General features: G+C 39.5%; 1 protein-coding gene across 1 annotated transcript in view; it reads right to left on the bottom strand.

Annotated features, from left to right (window-relative positions):
- Nucleotides 1-22,885, bottom strand: part of LOC127647502 (oocyte zinc finger protein XlCOF6-like) — a 50,488-nt gene that overhangs the window by 26,408 nt on the left and 1,195 nt on the right. Inside the window, exon 2 of the mRNA XM_052131771.1 lies at nucleotides 20,177-21,426. Within this exon, the coding sequence (XP_051987731.1) occupies nucleotides 20,177-21,426 (1,250 nt within the window). The remainder of the gene's footprint in view (nucleotides 1-20,176; nucleotides 21,427-22,885) is intronic.

Genomic DNA, 22,885 nt, shown 5'->3' with positions numbered 1-22,885 from the left:
TAAACATCTTTACAACAGTGTCACACAGATTTCACATGTTTCCTGGAGTTTTACTGCGTTACAGACAAATTGCAAATCTCCCGCCGAAAATAAACACCCCGGAAATAAAGTCACTGTAAAAATAAAACTGATGAAAGTCACACATTTATTCTCATTCAGCGCGGAAAATCTTCATCTTCATCATCATCATCATCTTCTTCGTCGTCTTCTTCTTCCAATCACTTACTAATACCGCGCATTATCGCCACCTACTGAAAGCATAGACCAGTGTTTTTCCTTTCGTAAACAGGAACATATGAATGCAATGTTTTGTACATATGGACATCACAATAGTTACAATACTCAATACATTATAAATAATACATAGGCTACATATAATGCATACCACACTTTTAATTACATTATGATGGTAGGAGGCTTACCCAGATGGAATCCCATGTGTGTGTATGACTGTATTTCTTCAGCAGAACACAAAATAAAGATTTTTAGAAGATAGATAGATCTCTGTCAGGTCCTAATGCAAGTAAACGGGTGACAGAACTTTGATGGCCCAAAAGTCACATTTAGGCATCATAAAATTAATCCACATGTCTCCAGTTGATCGATGAATGACTTCTGAAGCAAATCGATTTTGTGTAAAAAAAATTATTAAATAAAAACAAATTGATAATTAAAATGTTAGTAACTTTTAAAAAGCACTTCCTGCGCTTTCTGTCAAAAAATGATTCTGATTGAACATTCTGCATTCAGTCTATTAACAAGTGTAGTAAAGTGACCCCTTCTGTTCAAAGTTAGCTATTGCATATAGTATTGTTTAAGTCTTTATATGATGACATCATAATTGTGAGCCTAGTTTCAGCAGCAACGAGGAAGAGCTTTCGGTCATGGCTACTATTGCTCCTTGATTTAAGTTGATTTGAAGGCACTTTCGGTATGTAGATATTGCTACATTATTCCTTCTATGCATATTTACTTTAAGATGTTATACCTTATATGCAAAATGTTAATTTATTTTCTGTATTTCGTGAATTGCACGATTGTTTATAATTTAGTTGATGCTAACTATATACGATGTAAAAAGCCTTTTTGTGCTTATGTAAAAATGTTATTGACTCAGGAACAATAAAAGGATCATGTGACGCCATGTGAGGTTCAGACATGTGAACGGCGAGCTCTGCGCACTTTGCAGGTTTAATACTTTTCATGTTATAAACTGGTGAGATTCAATACACCATGATCCTTAACTGTTCTAGGAAGAGTTTCGGCAATGCTGGCAAAGGTCATTGCTGACTTGGAGGATCTTGCTGTATTACGTCAATAGATCATTGCCTTGTGATGAGATTCACTAATATGGTAACAAGAGTGACGGATGTCTTGAAACGGATCGATTATTTGGAGTTATCGGAGAGGGAGTTAGCTGCTAATCTGCTAGCAACCAAAGTAGATTTGGAGTGCCTCTGGGAAAAGTTGGAAGACTTGGAGAATTGTAGCCAGTGGAGGAGTAAAGGAAGGCTTTCTTGGAAGAACCACAGCTTTTTCTTGTTCCCAGACTTTACTAATTCGACATGATCGATTCAAGGAATGCAACAAACCCTTACATCAACAGAAGGTAGCTTTTGCATTGATGTTCCTGGCCAAATTGAGAAAAGATGCTAAGGATGGCTGTAAAACATTTACATGCCCACAGCAAGCATCATCCTTCATAAAGTCAATGACTGAGTAAGTTATTTGTGGTTCTAATGTTGCAGCCAAATGAGCCTGACTCAATGAACATTCACTTGATCGTCCAAGGAAGCTGAGCGCCTTTTTTGTTTCTTTTTGTGCTGGTTCCGCTAGTGGCTGGAGTTCTTTTGTGTAGCAGCACTCCTTCGGGACAGTGTTGTGGATGAATCTGCACGTTCTTTTAACTATTGGTTGGAGTTTGTTTTGTCGAGTATTTCTTGCAGGACATTGGAGTGATTGGGTCATCTGCTACACTCATATAACAGTTGAATGGGCCGGCTCACTGAACATTCGTTTGACTGAGGAAATTTTAGATCTTATGCTACAGAACTGGCTCCACATTTTTTTTTTTAGAAGTTTATACAGAATCATTAAAGAATGGAAAGCTTCTGCCAACCAGTGTGTGAGACAAATGTTTTTATACATTTGAGTATTTAAAGGACCTGCATGCAACCATCCAGCTGTTAAAGTCATGTTTATTTGTTCTCTAGATATTTAAAAAGTTTTAAAGAGTTTTTTGTTGTTGTTAAAGGTGAGCTTTGTTGTAATGAAATCTTGTATGCTGTATTGCCAGTGTGTTGCTTGGAATTATTTAATAATAACAAATATTAAAGAGTGATACTAATGTGTCCTTTACACTATCAATGTCATGGCTGTGAGAACTGGCAATGATGGGGGAACAGCCTCCGTGGTTCTGGGGGCTGGCAGCGGCAGCAGGGGAACAGCCTCCATGGCTCTGGGTGCTGGCAGCAGGATGGCTGAGGCTTCAGGTGCTGGCTCTGAGACGGACGAGGCTTCAAGAACTGGCTCATTTACCATGGCAGCCATGAGCGCTGGCTCGTTGGCTATGGCAAATGTTGGTGCTGGCTCGTTGGCCGTGGCAGGTGTGGGCGATGGCTGCAGCATATGTCCACAGCCCTTGTGGCTGTGGACATATGCAGTGGTAAGGAAACGGCCTTGATGGCCATGGACATTGGCATTGGCAGGGAAATAGCCTCCATGGCAGTGGAAACTTACTGTGGCAGAGAAAAGGGTGTCTGACTCCTCCCCCAGGCAGTAATTGGATCACCAGACCTCAGCGTGACTGGGGAGCTGCCAAACTGATGGTGCCATGTCCTGGGGTGAGCTGAGATCAGAAGCTGGGCAGAGCTGAACTACCACGGTGAGCTCTGCAAGATGCAACGCCATCTTCTCCAACATGCAGCTCGAAGTGGAGAGAGGATCCTGGTGGCACCTCAGCTGGGTTTCTCACTGCAAGAGGGTGGAGCGAAAGTCAGTCACCACCGCTGGATCCATGAGTGGTCGGATCATTCTTTCTTAAAACTTAAAAATCGCAGCTGCATTTCTAGTGCTTTTAGATCTTAGTGCTGCCTTCAACACCATAGATCACGACATTCTCTTGGATAGGCTTAATAATTATTTGTCATTTGTGGACAGGCATTAGCATGGTTTAAGTCCTATTAATCAGACCACTACCACTTTGTATGTGTAAACGAAGAATTGTCAGATCAAACTAAAGTTAAGTATGGATACTTATATTTTTTAGGGCCTCTGCTTTTCTCCTTATATGCTTCCCCTGGAAGACATTATCAGGAATCATGGAATTCGTTTTCACTGTTATGCCGAAGATACCCAACTTTATATTTCTTTGAAACCCAATGAAATTTCACAATTATCCAAGTTAGCAGAGTTTATCAATGACATTAAAGATTGGATGGCTAGAAATTTCATTTTTAGCGATGCCTACAAAACAGAGGTACATATTATTGGGCAAAAAAACAAAAAATATATAAGCAGCTAAAACATAATTTGACTCGCAATGAATGTACTGTCTTCTACAGTGAAGAACTTGGGTGTTATTTTTGATAGCAATCTGTCCTTTGAAAATGTAATTTCCACTGTTTGTAGAACAGCATTCCACCTCAGAAACATTTCTAAGTTATGACACATGCTCTCTGTTTCTGATGCTGAAAAATTACTTCACGCGTTTGTGACCTCAAGGCTAGACTATTGTAATGCATTATTGGGAGGATGTCCTGTATGTTCAAAATGCAGCAGCTAAAGTGCTGACTAGAACCAAAAAAATCTGATCATATCAGCCCAATTTGATCGTCGCTTCATTGGTTACCTGTTAAATTGCGTAACATTAAAAAATTCTGTTACTATGTACTAATTCTGAACTATGTACAAAGCTTTGAATGGTCTAGCTCCACAATACTTAAGTGACCTTCTATTACGCTATATTCCATCACGTTCAGTTCAATTGCAAAATTCTGGCCTGTTAATAATACCTAGAATATAAAAATCTAATGATGACTAACCACAGCCTGTGCCTCTGATCTCTGCCTGGATCACCGTGGCCATAGGATGGATACACTCTTAAAATGGAATACATAGACTAGTAATTAATTGCCAACAAAATCCTTCATCAGCCAATTAACAAGGACAATTGCATCTATGTGAACTCATGCAGTTAATCCAGGATGGACTTCAAAGACATTAGTCATTAATCTTAGTTCATTCAAAATATTTTTGTTTAAACATTGGCCCTTAACACTTACTTAGTTTACTAATTTAAAATCACGACTTGTACTACACATAAATAACTAATATTGGCATTACATTCATGTCATTTGGTCAGAGGCGAACTGGCCCCCACAGTGAGCCTGGTCTTCTCCAAGGTTATTTTTCAAGACAAAATTAAATTTTTTATCAGACTACACAAATATGACTAATACATTACAGCTTCATTTTCTGTTAAAGCACGAATTTCTGTAAAGCTGCTTTGAAATGATGTGTTGTGAAAAGCGCTATACAAATAAAAATGAGGACTTCAACAGTAACTATATATTAGAACATGTAATTTGGAATCTGCAGCCAATTAGGAATGACGGATTTAGTTAACTTAGAATTTTATTAAGGTGAAATAGGGGAAAGCTGAGTGCAGTCACTTTTTACTGAAGCTGCTCCAGCCATGAATTTTTAACTTGGGAGTTGGAGTTGCACGCACCCACAGGATCAGATATTTGAGTGGAGCAACAGCTCGCTCCCCACCGCTCACATGCTCTAGTATATACAGTACCAAATCACGGTGTCTACCATCCTCAGAAAAAAAAACTCTGTTTTTTTTTTTACTGTGGAGACATTAAACATCTCTGACTGCTCAGTTTTTACAGAAACTAGATCTTATCAATTATTGGATTTTAATGATAACTAGATTTAGGAAGGAATGTGTTGTGATCATGGCAAACACTGAAGCTAATGCTGAGTTTACACTACATGATTTTAGGCCCGCTTTTCACTCGCTGACAGTTTTGTGAAGATTGCCAACAAAAGCCTGAAATAATAGGCAAATCGGAGCTTGCTCCCATGAGTGATGATCGCAATGTATTAATTATCAAAGACGTGATCTGAGAGAACCGCCAATGTGTAGCTGATGTCAGCGAGATATCTAGGATGTTTAATGTCTGGAACTGTCTGCGATTCCAAATCGTGAAATGTGTTTTGACTGAATACAACTGCAGCGTTGACCTACAGCCAATGAGAGAGCAAGAAACGGGTCAGGGGATGTTTCAGTGGGAGGAGTCCTGATGTACCTGCAACAGAACTTCAACTATTATGGCTGCGGTATCAAGAACGACTCATTGGACCAAAGAAATGGAGGATAAATTAGTGGAACATTGGCATGAGCACATCAAAGTTGGCAATTTGATGTTTCATCTGAACTGTACCACAACCGGGTGGAGAAAGAGATGAGTTGGAGAGAAATTGGCAATTCTCTTGGACAGTCAGGTAAGCAAATAGGTAGATATCTCAGTAGGAGCTACTTTTTTCATATTGTAACCAATAAAATATATGATGCCTTTAGGCGATTAAAAACATACACATCATATTCTGAAATAGGCTACATAACATATGATCATGCATTTGTTCGTGTCTCGTAACACTTCTTGCGTGTACTCAGTCTGTTGTGAAACATAATTTGGAGTAGGGGATTTGTCAATAGTGAAATGTTTTGTAATGTGTTCACACCTATCACTGATTCCTCGTGTAATTTGAAAACTCTACGACTTCCATGACAAGACAGACGGTTGTGTAATATGAACGGTACCACAATCCAACATCTTAAGTAAATGTGCCAATGGAAGATTCAGACCTGTTGAGGTTTCACTGGTGGCCTGATGGTGACCTTAGCGTTGACATGGAGGAGTACTGTATCATTATGCAACTCCTTGGAGCAACTTCATCACAGAGTTTTGCAAACTTTTCCCTCAGAAAGTGTGCAGAATATAACAAAAAAGACTTCCGCAAAGGTGTAACTAACACAAGCTTGCCTTGCATCTGGTTGCTCTCCAATGCACGTCCATGAGAGGAATCAGTTCACGCTACCTATCGTGTGACATAAGTACGCTGGCATGTTCAAATTAAAGCAAAACAAATGATGCTTGTGAACAGCATTCTCTTTAAAACAAAACAAGCTTCTCTTCCAGTTGTAGTGCGTCAGTTTTGCATGAACATGCCAGTGCTGTTACGTCAAGAGAAGGGCAGGGTGAACTGATTCCCCTCATGGAAGCACATTGGAGAGCGACCGGAAGTAAACAATTATAATGAAAAGGACTTAAATATTTATTTGCTTTGCAACCATTGTGATCGTATTGCTTTAGTAGACAATTTAACCACTTGTGTCATATGGATTACTTTTACTATGATTGTCTGATAGTGTTGATTACCATCCACTTGAATTGTATGGACCTACAGAGCTGAGATATATATAAAAAATTTGATTTGTGTTCTGCTGAAAGTCATACACATCTGTAATGGTATGAGGGTGAGTAAATTTTTTTGGGTGAGCTAACACTTTAAAGCAAGTGCTCCATCAATGATATGCAAATGGAAGAAAACATGTAACACGCCTTTTACAACTTTTTTTCATCTTGGATCTGCTTAAAGAAGTCAATGGCATAGATTTTTGGACTTAAGCAGTTACTCCTGTCTCCATTTCAGTGGAGGTAGATATTTGACCATTTTTAACAAAATCTTGACTGTTTAACAGACACTGACCTGACACACAAACATTGACCTCACACTGACATGACAGAGAGTGATGGAAAAGATCACTCTATGTTAGCTAAGTGCTAGTGATCTCTTGACAGGAAGACTTTGCAAGAATTCAGTCAAAAATATGTTAATAAAAAATATTGATTGTATTGACTGATACAACATGACAAAATGGTATGTTTAAAAATGATATATTTTTCTGAACATTAACATGTCTTCTATGTAACATATAATATGTGTACTTATTACTGTAAATGGCTGGGATCATAATAATTAATGGTAGGGATGTTGGAGCCATGTAATGGTGCATTCCAGACATCTCTTTATATTCCCACTTCCTACTTGGAAATAGTGACTGGAACGCCACCCAAAGCCAAACATTTGACATGTGAAGTCGGGGTAGATTGATCAACCCCAACTTCACTGAAAAGCATTATGTCACGTCATTTCCAAGATGGCGGCGACCAACAAGTATAAACTGGAGCTGGGTTTTGTAAAACATAAAAACATACTTCACACTTCTGAGAATTCTTAGTGCACGAAAATGTATGAATATGCAATATATGATAAATATACGAGGATGTTAAGAATAATTGTTTGTGTATCAATCAATGCCTATGTGTTCTCCTATTTTGCTCATGAAATAGCTAATAGAAAGCCAGCTAACTAACACCATGAAATTCCTCTTCATCTTCAGCTTTTTAACTGAGACCTGCAAGTTTTGTGCTAAAATGGAAAAATATTCGGCACTATTCATGATCCCCTCTATCTTCAGCCCCAGTCCCAGCTGAAGAGAAGTAGAGCCATAGCATAATACTTCCATCACCATGCTTCACCTTGGGTATGGTGTTCTTGGGGCGATGAGCTGTCATGTCATCTTTTTTCATCTTCAAGCACAATAATGACCCCAAGCACAAATCCAAGTCAACCAAAGAATGGCTGCAAAAGATCCATGTTTTTAAATGACTCAGTCAAACTCTAGATCTAAATCTTGGCTGTGCACTGGAGCTCCTCTCACAGTCTTATCGATCTGGACTAAAGTTGGCAAACAATGAAGTTGACAGACACTTGCTCAAAAAGACTGGCTGCTGGATTTCCGGTTGAGCTTGTGAGCAAGAGGATGTAGGAGGAGAAGGCTCCCAAGCTTTTCTCTTTATAAAGGCATTTTAGGTATTTAGAACCAGTTATTGTTTACATTAAGGGGATTTTTACAAATGTTTCATTCTAGCTAAACCTAATACAGTCTTCCAATGGTCTCTGTAAAGCAACAATGGAACAAAACTTTGGGAACAATGACTGTTATGGTGAAAGTAAGGCACCCCTGGACTTGAGAGAATGTAGAGAATCAGTATTAATACCTGAACTGATGGCAACCATTACGGAACAGATGAACGCGATTACCTATTCTGCCCTTGCCCGGATTGCTGCATCTCTTGAATCTATTAAATCTACTGTAGAGAAGCATGGCCATCCCATTGATTAACTAGGGCAGAATTTTAATGACTACAGCAAATGACTAGTGGCTCTGGAGAGTGAGAGGAAAGTGCTAGACATGGCTAACAAGCAACTCACTGAAAAATGTACGACCTGGAATCCCACTCTTAACGCTGCAATCTCCCGGCCATAGGCATTCTGAGAAGCCTGCAGGGACTGATCATGTCACGTTTATGATGTGTTTCTTCCTGGACGTCCTTGGCCCAGATATAAATTTTTTGGTTGCAGCTTTTGGACAGATCCAGTTGCATCGACGCCCCTCCATTGGCTGAGCAGGTTAACTCAAAGCCAATAGCGATACCGAATCCTGACCAATCTCCAGGTATTTAAGTTAATAAGACAGGCTGGTACTGTCTAATGGCTCATGCTGACGAACTACCCACACTTGAACTGTATGGACCCATAATACCGGACTGCCTTAAATTTGTGCAGTTGTGATTTGCATTGTTTTGTTCTCTCTTTAGATGTTTGTGTGATCCAGCTTTTGCAATATTCTTTTAATTCTACAAAGTTTTAGGTAGTTACACTTGTTCCTCGTGTAGTTGCAGTGTGAATACCAAAATGCCCTTTTTCCTTTTACAGTATTCACTTTGTCTGGGAGCCACACCGTATGAGAGGGAACAGTTTTGTTTATATGCAAAGGATTCCATTACGTGACCTACCTCCATCATTTGGAGATGGAGTTAATGGGATTGGTTTTGGGCAGGGTGGGAGGGGCATTCGTAGCCTTTAAATTATATTTCTCTGTGTACTATATAACCATCATGTTTTTGATACACCGTGTTGAGTTGAAAATAGTTTTAAGGACCCTGCAATCTGTTCTATTTTTCTGCGCTCCATCTAGCTGTTTGAAAAGAACTGATCTTGTGTGTGTGCGCTCTTCCTCTGAAAGAGAAAGTCATGCTGCACTATGTTGGAGTTTGTTGTTGTAATTACTTATGCTGCTTTCCATTCAACTCTGAATTTAACTTCCCAATGGGAAAAGTGCAATGGGACACTTTATGTTGGACATACAACTTGGAAACTCATGTGGAGAAAAACAACTCCAAATTTGCCAACATGTACAACCATGGCCAAAAGTATTTGCAGTGACATACATTTTGTGTTTCGCAAATTTTTCTGCTTCAGCTATTGTGGTGTTGATTCACATTGTTCCTAGATTATTGTGCAGAGTGATCAGATGCACCACCACCCTGAGCACTGGGGCCCCAAAGGGCTGTGTGCTCAGTCCACTGCTGTTCACTCTGCTGACTCACGCCTGTGCAGCAAAGCACAGCTCGAACCACATCGTCAAGTTCGTCAATGACACGGCTGTGGTGGGTCACATCAGCAAGAACGACGAGTCAGCATACAAAGAGGAGGTGCAACGGCTAACGGACTGGTGTAGAGCCAAGAACCTGTCTCTGAATGTGGACAAAACAAAAGAGATGGTTGTTGACTTCAGGAGAGCACATAGTAAAAACTCTCTGCTGAACATCGATGGCACCAAGAGCACTAAATTCCTTGGGTGTTCACCTTGCGAAGAACCCTCCCTGGTCCCTCAACACCAGCTCTATTACCAAGAAAGCCCAGCAGCATCTCTACTTTCTTCAAAGGCTGAGAAAAGCACATCTCCCACCCCCCATCCTCAATACATTCTATAGAGGGACTATTGAGAGCATCCTCAGCAGCTGCATCACTGCTTGGTTTGGGACTTGCTCTGTTTCGGACTGCAAAGCCCTGCAGAGTATAGTGAGAACAGCTGAGAAGAGCATCGGGACTCTATTCCCTCCATCAAAGACATTTACATAAAACGCTGCATCCGCAAAGCAACCAGCATTGTGGATGACCCCACACACCCCTCACACAAACTCTTCACCTTCCTGCCATCTGGCAAGAGGTACCGAAGCATTGGGGCCCTCACTGCCAGACTGTGTATCAGCTTCTTACCCCAAGCCATCAGATTCCTCAATACTCAGGGACTGGACACACATACTCAGGGACTGGACACACACACACACACACACACACACACACACACACACACACACACACACACACACACCATCCAACTTTTGCACATGTCCAGAGTTGCACTTTAATTCATTGTCAATTTATACCTGGCTGCTACCTCAATAACTGCTATGTAAATAGAACACTAATTCTTAGTGTTATGTTTACATTTAGCATTTTAGAAACTGTCATCTTTTTGCACTACTCAATTACAAATGTGTACTGGTCTCTCACTGTGCCTATTGTCCTGTTCCTTTTGTACGGTCCTGTACTTTTTGCACATGTTTGCACGTGCACTTTATGTAGAAATGTTATTTAGTCTGTGTAGTCTCATGTGCTTCTGTGTTTGTCCTATGTTGATTTATGTAGCACCATGGTCCTAGAGGAACATTGTCTCATTTCCCTGTGTACTGTACTGACTGTATATGGTTGAACGACAGTAAAAACCACTTGACTTGACATAATTACAAAAAGCTTAATTGGCCAAAAAAAATAACTATCACAAAAGCCCAAATTTCACTGTTTTTTGGTCTTGGCACAAAATGACCAGCTAACATCATTTCACTAATCATATCAGCAGCACCTGGGTAAGTGTGAACGAGTACTAGTCAGGTGAAATCACTCTATCATTCTGATTGGATTATAAGAGCAAACTGATTGCTATAAAAGGAGGGAAGAAGTGCTTTCAATCATTGTGTTCTTATTTTGCAATGGTTACCTCTAAAGAAAGACATGCAGCCATCATTACTTTACATCAAAATTGTCTCACATGCAAGGAAATTGCTGCAAAGAATATTGCACCTAAAAAAACATTTACCGGATCATCAAGAACTTCAAGGAGAGAGGTTCAACTGCAGTGTAGAAGGCTTCAGGACGTCCCAGAGTGTCCAACAAGCGCCAGGACGTCTCCTCCCAAGGAGTCCGCTACGGAATCATGTCATCACCAGTGCAGAGCTTGCTCAATATTGGCAGCAGGTTGGTGTGAGTGCATCTTCACGCACAGTGAGGCGAAGACTTTTGGACAATGGCCTGATGTCGAGAAGGGCAGCAAAGAAGCCACTTCTCTCCAAGAAAAACATCCAAGGACAGACTGAATTTCTGCAGGAAGTACAAGGATTGGACAGCAGAAGACTGGTGCAAAGATATTTTCTCTGATGGGACATCTGGAAAATCGATAGTTCGAAGAAGAAAAGGTGAACGCTACCATGAGTCCTGTGTCATGCCAACAGTGAAGCATCATAAGACCTTCCATGTGTGGGGTTGCTTTTAATCAAAGGGAGAGGGCTCTCACAATTCTGCCCAACACTGCCACAAATAAAGAATGGTATCAAAAAATCCTGCAAGAGCGACTTCTCCCAAAGATCCAGGAGCAATTTGGTGATGATCCATGCATTTCCAGCATGATGGAGCACCATGTCACAAGGCAATAGTGATAATAATGTGGCTCGGAGATCATTACATTGAAACTTTGGATCCGTGACCAGGCAAATCCCCGGATCTTAATTCCATAGAGAACCTGTGGTCAATCCTCAAAAGGCGAGTGGACAAACAGAAGATCACAAATTGTGATCAACTCCGAGCACTAATAAGGCAAGAATGGATCGCCATCAGTCAGGATTTGGCCCAGAATCTGATATCCAGCATGCCAGAGCGAATTGCAGAGTTAAGGAAGAACAAGGGTCAACGCTGTAAATATTTACTCTTTGCATAAATTGACTGTTTTTGCCAATAAAAGCCTTTAAAACTTATGAAATGCTTATCATTGTTTACCATAGAAACATGTGAAAAACGAATCTACAAATACTGAAGCAGCAAACTTTGCAAAACACAAAATTTATGCCACTGCCAATACTTTTGGCCACGGCTGTAGGTGTCTAACATCATGCAAGCATGTCGGCAGCCTGGGAGATCTGCAGTCAATGATAAACATTCACTATATTAAATAAACAATAATGAATAAAGTTTCTACATTATATGATAACGTCAGGAATCGGAGAGAGAGGCAAGGAATTAAAATGGGCTTTATTTATATAAAAATAAACACAAAACCCCATAGGGGAAAACTTCACAGTTCAGGGTAGACAAATAAACTGACTGGCTGGCTGGCTGGGCTGGAGGAACAGGATTGGACACAGACCGAGTGGAACCGGCAGACACCTAACAGGAAAAAAATAAAAAGCACACACAACAAACTGGCAGAGGACCGAGAGAACAGGGCGATTAAATAGGGAAGGAAATAAGGAGGGTAACGAGGGAAGGCAGGTGAAGCAAATTAACTAATAACAAGGAAACAAGGGGGTGGGGTCTAGACGAGTGACAGGAGGGCACATGGCAAGCAAACGTGACTGAAGGCATATGAAGCCATCATTGACAATGTGCTCAAACAAAACACAAAAGACAATACAGAAGAGCGCATGGCAAAAGAGCCAAACTTAAAGCCATGTGCTCACAAAGACGAGATATGGAGCATGAGTAACAAAAAAAAACAAGACCGAAGACACAGACACTGACAGATAATGAAACTTGTTTAGCAAATGTTTGCAGAGACAGGTGTTTAGAACAGTTAATTATACTCTCTTACCATAACACAGACCATGTGTTATGAACACTTGGGGCATGTGGTGGCTCAGTAGTTAAGGCTCTGGGTTACTGACTGAAAGGTCTGACTATCTGCTCCAGGGGCACTTTTTCATGGCTGACCCTGCACTCTGACCCCAGCTTAGTTGGGATATGTGAAAACAACTGCATTTCATCAGCTCTGTACCTGTACTCTGCACAATAAAAATAAAGTTGAATCTTATCTTATTATCTATCTTATCTTATAACTCTGTAGAACAAACACTAGCATTGCAACATTATTAGTTTAGTTGCTATGAGACATCTCTGTTGACAATCAAGGCAGCACTGAAAATCACTATGTAATCAAGCTCAAATTTATAAATAAGGCCCCTCTTTGACATATCTGTCTAGTTTTCACTTGAATTCGAATTTAGTGGAAAGTCACGTCACGCATTTTCATTATTGATAATAATTTTCATGATCGATCATTGCGGTCACTTCTGAGCACTCGAGTTCTTGAGACTTTCCTACCAGCCATAATTCATGTCCGAGTCATCTTCATATATCAGTCTTTCAGTATCAGCTGAGCTAACCTCACGTGCATTACATTACACAACGCCATCTACAGGTATTCACCTAATCAGCCTAATAGTGTATGGCTCTGCAGCTCTGAAGATGAACACATCTCAAACACCCACAAAGGTCAGATTTTTCCACCATGTGATGAGAGCTACTTGATTAGTGATTACGAAAACGATCATTTATTTTTAAAAATGTTTTTGTAATAACTGCTGTTAGTTTCGTTTTTCATTTATTTTGAAGTATTTATTTTATTTCAGTTTACGAAAAAGTTTTTTAAATACATTTTCGTTTTTGTTTTAGTTTATGAAAAAAAAACCTTGTCCTCAACCCTATTACCTTAAAGAAGATGGTAAATTAAATTAAATCACTACAGTTATATAACACCCCTGGCCCAGATGGTTCCCTTTGATATTCTGCACAAAAATAAATAAATAATGCTAAATTGGCCCCATTACTCTTGTCTGTGTTTGATGAATCATTAGAACAAGGTTTGCTACCACTTTCACTAAAGCAAGCATCTATATCATTTGTAACACCTTGTGTTACTCTTACAGGCCCATAAGTCTCTTCAGTATCGACATTAAGATCCTTGCAAAACTGCTTGCATCTCATCTAGGTGTTGTCTAAAGTATTAAATCAGACAAACAATCTTGTTTTATTAAAGGTACATATACTTTTTCTAAAATTCATTCCCTTTTCAATATAGTCAATCACTGTAATACATCTCATTTCAGTTTTCATTAGATGCGTTTATTTTTGGTATCGAATGGGAATATCTCTTTGCAATTTTTGGGGGGTCAGTGTATTGACACTGACTACCACCCCTGGAGTCACGAGTTCAAATCCAGCATGTGCTGAGTCACTCGTCAGGTCTCCTAAGCAACCAAATTGGCGTGGTTGCTATGGAGGGTAGAGTCACATGGGGTAACCTCCTCGTGGTCATGATTAGTGGTTCTCACTCTCAATGGGACACTTGGTAAGTTCTGTGTGGATCGCGGAGTGTAGCCTCCACATGCTGGGAGTCTCCACAGTGTCATGCACAATAAGCCATGTGATAAGATGCGTGGATTGACTGTCTCAGAAGTGGAAGCAACTTCAGACTTGCCTTTTGCCACCCGGAGGTAACCGTGCTCCACCTACTAAATAGTGGGAATTGGGCATTCCAAATTGGGAGACTGAGAAAATATTTTTGGGGACTGAGTAATATCTTGGATTCTTCTGTTCTACACTTCTCTAGCCTCTTTCTGTACAAATGGCACCATGTTTGACTATTTTACTCTGGCATGAGGATCTTTTATATCACCACTCAGTTGTGTCAACCTGCAGAAGTGTGCCCACAAATATGCCCATGAATTCGCCTGCACTTAAGTTAAAAAGACTGATTTAATCTAACATGCACTTGACTGGGCCTTACACAGTTTGAAGTAGTGCATGGAGTACATTAATCAAAATCTCAACTCTCTGAGATTAATCCTAATGTCCCTGACTTGTATTACAAATGTAAACTTGCACCCAGTTAGGGCTGCACGATTAATCTAATCGCAATCGTGATGTCACCGTGCAATTACATAACCGCAAAGATTTTTTTTTAAACAAGATTAAAAAAGATGTAATTAACAAAAAGATGTGCTGTGTGCATGACACTCTAGTCTCTGTGTGCACTGCAGTCTCCACGCCAAAAACAGATATGACCAGTCGGTCTCTGTTTAGATACTCTGTTTGAGTATCAGAAGTGTAGACTGGGAGGGTTTCAGAGCATGCAGAGGTGCACACATGAGGCAACGTGGAAAATGGAAGATTACGAGAAAGTTGACAGCGTTGGACTGGTGGGCAGAAAAAATGCGACCTCTGTTATATGGCAATATTTTGGATTCAGGATCAGCGACACTGAGCAGAAAGAGGTACTGTGTAAAATATGCAAAGTAAAAGTCGCCACATCACGTGGTAACACAACAAATTTATATCAGCACCTTAGACAGCACGGAGAAAAGTATGATGAATGCATGAAATTGAAAGCCAAAACTAGTAAACAGACAACTGAATGTCAGGGTGAAAGCCAAACAAAACAAAATTACAGATGTGTTTAAGAGTATTACGCCATACGATAAGTGCTCATGGAGATACAACAAAATCTTTGACTCCATAAAACACTACTTGGCAAGGGACATGGTGCCCATATACACAAGGACTTCAGAAAATGCTCCACACCTTGGACAGGAGAGGTACCAGCTACCCTCGCGGAACTATTTCATTCAAGTTGCCATCCCTGAGCTTTATAACAAATGCTGAGGAGAGGTTCAAGTGGAAATGGCTAATGTGAGGTATTATTCAACCACTAAGTTCTGCAAACCTCGTATTTCCCCCAGGAACACACTAGAGAGAATATAGCCTTGGGCTTGAAAGACCTATGTGAGGAGCATCAGGTTAATATAACAACAGACGACGGCAGTAAGATCGTTAAAGCTGTGGAGCTAAATGGCTGGACAAGGGTACATTATTTTTGACATAGGCTTCACCTTGCCATTGGTAAGTTAAATTGACTTGATTTATTTTATTACAATGTTATATTTTTTACACCTGTAAATTTATATATATATATATATATATATATATATATATATATATATATATATATATATATATATATATATATATATATATATAAACGTTTATTTTTTAAACTTATCCTCAGCTTGTTTCAGATAATCTAGCATGTTTGTTCCAACCTGTAAAGAGTTCACAAAAGTTAGAAAAAATTTAAACACACAACAAACACTTGATAAACTGAAGCAACACTTTATCCAAAGTAATTTACCACATATTAAGAAAACAGTAGGCAAATATCGCATAATTTTTCATAGTTTTTTTCACCCTCTTCTCATTCACAGAATGTTCTAAAAGCTGATGCTCAGCGCATTAACAGGGCTACTGGGATATGCAGGAAGATTGTGGGCCACTTCTCTCACAGCTAAAAGAAAAGAGTCACATTGAGGGAGGCACAGAGAGAGCTCAACCTTCCAGAGCATGCCATGGTGACAGACTGCCCAACACGATGGTGTTCCACACAGAAAATTATTGCAAGTTTCCTGGAACAACAAACAGGTTTGTCCAAGGTTCTCTCTACAGACCGCAAATTGTGACACCTACTGCCCACATGGCAAGACCTGGAGGTCCTGGAATCTGTGAACAAGGCACTCAGCCCACTACAGGACTTTACAGGTGCCCTGTCAGGTGAATGTTATGTGAGCATTTCTTTCCTGAAGCCTGTTCTGCATCTTCTAACCACCTCAGTACTGGCTGAAGAGGAAGAGGACAATGACCAGACGAAATCACTGAAAGCAAAAATTCTACCTAAAAATAACTACTTCAACACAAAATATGAAGACATGAAGGAACTGCTGAGCATGACAACATTCCTAGACCAATGTTCAGAACACAATACATCTGTGCAGAAGAGACCCAGACCATAAAGGAATGAGTGATCTCTGAGTTGATGTTGTGTGAAACCACACACTCACACACTGTTTATCTAGTTGTTAATAATTCTGTGTTACAGATTTTAAACTGTGTGCATTTTTTAGGAAATTCAGAAGCTGCAGCCTGTAGCACAATGCACAGCAGTGATGAAGGACAGCTTGGACATGGGAAATCCACCTGCAGCTAAAGCTAAAAAGAAACCCTTCTTTTTAGCACCACACACACAACAGCATCAATGTTAACCACACTTGATCCTATGGTACTGTTCAGTGGCTGTTGAACTCATCACTTACATTCACACGTCAAGTGTAGATCATGGAGAAGATCCACTGAAATAGTTGAAGTGTCACCATATACATTTTGAAATATCTGTGCATACAAATAACAAGCTCTGCATCAGAGAGAGCTTTTAACACTAGCGGTAACGTTGTATCCAAGGTGGGCATGCTTTTTGTTTTTGCAAAGAACCTGTTTTGATGGCATATGGAGGATCAGCAGCATATTAGGCAGGTGGTCAATGTCGTCAGTATCGGCAACACCATCTCCAGCACCACCACACTGAACCAGTCCCCTGCTGTTTACCCTGCTGATTCATGACTTTGGTGCAAAGTACAGTTCAAATCACATCCTCAAGTTTGCTGATGAAATTACAGTTGAGGGCCTCATCAGCAAAAATGATGAGTCAGCGTACATAGAGAAGGTGAACCCGAACGCAGAATGGTGTAAAGACAGTGATCAATCTCTCAATGTTGACAAGACTAAAGAGATGATTGTTGACTTCGGGATGACCAGAGCAGACCACTCTCGACTGCACATCAACGGAACAACTGTAGAGAGAGTCAAAAGCTCCAAGTGACTTGGTGTGTACATGACGGAGGACCTCTACTGGACTCTCAACACCACCTGCCATCATCGCCACCTTCTACAGAGGGATAGAGAGCATCCTGACCAGCTGTCTGACTGTGTGGAACGAGAACTGCAAAGCCTCCGACCGCAATTCACTACATTGATTTGTGAGAACAGCTGAAAAGATCAAGTCTCTCTACCCACCATCGATACCACATACAAAAGCCGCTACTTCCACAAAGTCACCAGTATTGTGGATGGCCCCTCTCATGGACATGTACCATCAAGCAGGTTCATGAGCATCCGTGCCACCACCAGCAGACTCCACAACAGTTTCTTCCCTGAGGCAGTCAGATTACTCAACACCCTGCTGCTTCCCAATGCTCACCTGGCCTAGTCAAACACCTAACCCAGTATGACTCAAAACAAATTTAGTCACTTTAGTCACAAAAAGTCACTTTTTATTATGGAACTCATTGTTGCTACAAATATTGCTGCTATACTTATTGTGGCTACATTACAAAACAGTTTACAGCTCATGTTTTGTGTATTTATTGTCCTGTGTATCTATTGTTCTGTTCTGTATATTTATTATCCTGCACTCGTCTCACACTGTTGTGTATTACACTTTATGTAGTCGTTGCGTACTGTTCTGTTACACCATGGTCCTGGAGAATGACATTTCATTTCAATGTATACAAGTTATATAGAGAAATGACAAAAAAAAAAACATTTGACTTGATGTTTTGGCTCAACTGTGTATATTTCCAATCTACTTGTTCCTTCCATTTCTTGAAATAATATGCTGTGTTGTGTTTACTTTAATCATGAAAGGCAATCATGAATAACCGCAATCATGAATAACCTAATCTATGGCTTAAGATCAGGTAATGGTTCAGTGGACGGGGGGATTCTTATAGGGCATGTGTGCTTCTTTTTGTTAAATGTTTTGTACAATTTAAATAGTTAAGTAACTAAATAAAAAACTGTCAAAATAAGAATAAATTACTGGGTACTGTATAATAAACAAATGTTACTTCGTAGTTTTAGTTAATGAAAACCAGGTATTTTGTAAGTCTTTTACTTATATTTATTCTCCTAAAAAACTTTCAGTTTTATTCTTAAGTTGATTTTTTTGGTTGCATTATCACAATAAAGGTGGAACAAGAACTAACATGATTTAACTTGGTTTCATCATATACATTACAACAACAAAAAAAACCTGCTATTTTAACAGGGGTGTGTACTTTTCTAAAGACCCTTTATATATACATTATATTTTGCTGTATTGCCTTGCTTTACTTCCTACAGCCCTTTACATAGAACAGGGTTCGGCAACCTTTTTGACATGGAGTGCCATTTTTTATTTCCCTGGTCAATGGCTGTGCTGCCCAACAACAACAAAAAACAAACAAAACATGCAAATATAAGCGATTTTCCGATTAATTATTCCATTTGTGTCCACACAAGCAATAGCGAGAGAGGAGCAGGCTATTTTATTTCGATGACGTTTTTCGCACCTGCATTCAAATCTCCATCTTGATGTAATCCTTCGTCATGATCACGCAGCATGTTTTCATCAGCTGAATGGGAGCCTGAACACTATTGAAGTGTGACAAGAATCGCGCTGCACATGCAAGACATTCACGCATCACAAGCTGATCAACTATTTAGCCCTTTTCAGTTAATCGCACCTGCAAAATCCTAAAATTTATATTTTGAATAGACTTTTTGAACCTTTACGTTTATGTTTTCTCTTTTAATCGTTTAATGTAATTTTGAGTTTGACTATATTTAAGGAGGGTCTACCTGTATGCTGGGTTGGATATCTCAAGGATTAATAGTGGTGTTTTCCTTATTACATCTGTTACAATGTTGTTCTGAAAGCAAAAAGAAACAAATGAAACACAGAATGTAGGCCGTCATCTGCACAGCCTGACCGAATGAAAGCAGGCGATTACCAGAACATGAAATGCTGCCGGCTCGTGATGCGTGATTGGCTTGCATGCACTGCATGAGTCTGTTGGGTATATTACATTCTCGTCACATTTTTACTTTTTGTTTAGCCTCCCATTCAGCTGATGAAAACACACTGCATGAACATGAGGAAGGAGTACATAAAAATGTAGATTGGAATGCAGGTGCAGAATTAATATCAATTTTAAAGTTGCTAGCATGCCAGTGATTACCCCTCCAAGTACTAATGCTGGCACACATGCCATAGGTTGTCGACCCCTGACATAGAAGGACAGCTGATTCATGTTTATAGGTAATGCAATGTACCAAAATCACTCTTTTAGACAGAATTTCTTCCAAAAGAGTAATTACATCTTTGAGTTTTTGAATTTCATATCATTACTTTCAGTTTTGGTCACTACAACTGGGCAAAGCCCTTTTCTATGACTTTTCCCACATGAATGCTCTGGTGTTATGGTTTCTCTCCAGCATGAACTGTCTCATGTTTTTTTAGGGTCTGTGAACGACTGAAACTCTTTCCACATTGATGGCATGTGTATGGCTTCTCTCCAGAGTGCATTCTCATGTGCATGTCAATGTTTCCTTTACGAGCGAAACTCTTTCCACATTGATGGCATGCGTAAGGCTTCTCTCCAGTGTGAATTCTCATGTGCACGTCAACGTTTCTTTTACGCAAAAAACTCTTTCCACACTGAAAGCATATGAAAGGCTTCACTCCAGTGTGACATCTTATGTGGTCCTTAAGGTTTCCTTTATTAATGAAACTCTTTCCACACTGATGGCAAATGAAAGGCTTCTCTCCAGTGTGAATCCTTATGTGCACTTCAAGAAATCTTTTAGATGTGAAACTTTTTCCACAATGAGGGCATGAGAAAGGCTTTACTCCAGTGTGAAAAATCATGTGTCTTTTAAGGCCTAATTTGTCTATGTAACTTTTACCACATTGAAGGCATGTGAAAGGCCTCTCTCCAGTGTGAATTCTCATGTGCATATTAAGATTTCCTTTCCTTATGAAACTTTTTCCACACTGAGAGCATGTGAAAGGTTTCTCTCCAGAGTGAATTTTCATGTGCATGTTAAGATCTCCTTTCCTTATGTAACTTTTTCCACACTGAAGGCAAGTGAAAGACTTCTCTCCAGTGTGAGTTTTCATGTGCATGTTAAGACCTTCTTTCCGTATGAAACTCTTTCCACACTGAGAGCATATAAATGGTTTCTCTGCAGTGTGAATTTTCATGTGCTTGGTAAGACTTGCTTTCCGTATGAAACTCTTTCCACACTGAGTGCATGTGAAAGGTTTCTCTCCAGTGTGAGTTCTTATGTGTATCTGAAGACTTTGTTTCTGTGTGTAACTCTTTCCACATTGATGACATGAAAAAGGGCTCTCTCCGGTGTGAAATCGTATGTGTCTTTTAAGGCCAGATTTGTTTGCGTAACTTTTTCCACACTGATGGCATGAGAAAGGGCTCTCTCCAGTGTGAATTCTTAAGTGTTTCTTTAGAATCTGTTTTTGTGTGAAGCTCTTTCCACACTTATGGCATGTGAAGGAATTTTCTGGTTGAGTTTTGTTTTGTGAGGAATTCTTCTCAGTCTGTGAGCAACTAAAAGATTTTTCTCCAGTTATGAAGTTCTGATGTTCCTCCTTCACGTCATTCAGTTCTTGATTTTCTTCTTTCACTTTTATTGGCTCTTGATCTTCCTCTTTCATTTCCATCAAGTCTAAAAAGAAAATATCAATTAATATCAATTCAAAGCAATAAGTGACCCTCTGGTATATCCGTTCTTATTAGGAGCCAAACATTGGAGGTGTATTGTATTTGTTAGTTTTTTTATTATTATTAGTGGCCAAGCACCAAAGGTCCTATGGCACCTTTTGTATTAGTATTTTAATATACTTCACCCACTATAGTTGCCACCATGTTGGATTGTGATATTTAGTGTTTTTTCCCAATTCACATCCTACAAACTTTGTCCAATTTGCCTGCAAATTTGCTGCACAGAACTGACACTACTGAGTTTTGACTTGTGCTACTGTTCAGAAGTTACGCCAATGTGAAGCTAATGATGACGACATGAAACTTGAAGTGAGGATGTATTTCAGCAGTGCTTTGGTCTATGGAAACTAAACTTGGTATGCTTTATGATCTGAGGGTACAAGCCATGTTTGGTGACAGCACCACTTATGGGTCAAGAAAGTATGCCTAGGATAAGCCTAAATAAATATTATTATTATTAATAATAATTATTATTACATTATTATTTAATTCTATTATTGATATATTGTTTAGTTTTTGTCACCAGATGAAGCTGAATATGTAAGCTACATAAACTGAGGAATATGTTGTTAACTGTGTTCTCCTGGTATTTTGGACATTAATATCTGCTGAAACAGAAATTGTTTATATCTGTGCAGTGTGTAAGTATAACAACGTTATTCTGGCAGCATGAGGTGTGATGTAATTGTAAAATATAAAGCATACATTTTGAGCAAATATTAAATACCAATATGAATATTAAAAGAAATGAGAATACAATAATATAGCCTACACACAGAAAGCACCGTAAATCTCTATCAAAACGTTTTATGATACAGTCTAGGCTTATTTTGTGTTCACATTTTTTTGTGGAGGGCTTAATTAATTAGTTAAATTACATGTGCAGAATTAGTGAAATGCAGTGGAAAACATTGCATGATTGAGCCTCTATATATTTCTAGAAAGAAATGTGCATGCTTTTTTTCCATGAGGTGTGAATGACTGGTGCTGAACTAGCGGGTTTCATGACACTTCAGAAGTATATCTCAGCTCTGTAGATCCATACAAAGCGATTTAATGGTGGCCAGAAATGTTAAGGTCCAGAAAGTGCATAAAGGCAGCATAAAAGTAATCTATAAGACTCCAATGGTTTAATCCATGTCTTCAGATGTAATATGATAGGTGTGGGTGATAAACAGATCAAAAGTCAGTTTCTACTGTAAAGCTATAATCACCAGCCCTCAGACTATGCGCATTCACAAGAGGACCAAGTTCTTTTTTTTTTTCTTCTTTTTTGTGGTATTTGCATTCTTTGTACATATCCCCACCTACTGGGCAGGGAGGAGTAAGGGTAAAAAGGGAGGGATAAAGCAAAGGTAAAGAATAAATAAATCATATAGGCACAACAGCCCAGTAGGCGGTAT

The sequence above is a fragment of the Xyrauchen texanus genome, chromosome 8, assembly GCF_025860055.1.
Source record: "Xyrauchen texanus isolate HMW12.3.18 chromosome 8, RBS_HiC_50CHRs, whole genome shotgun sequence".
NCBI lineage: Eukaryota > Metazoa > Chordata > Actinopteri > Cypriniformes > Catostomidae > Xyrauchen > Xyrauchen texanus.
Note: the sequence above shows the minus strand (reverse complement) of the source record. Positions and strands in the feature narration are given on the sequence as shown.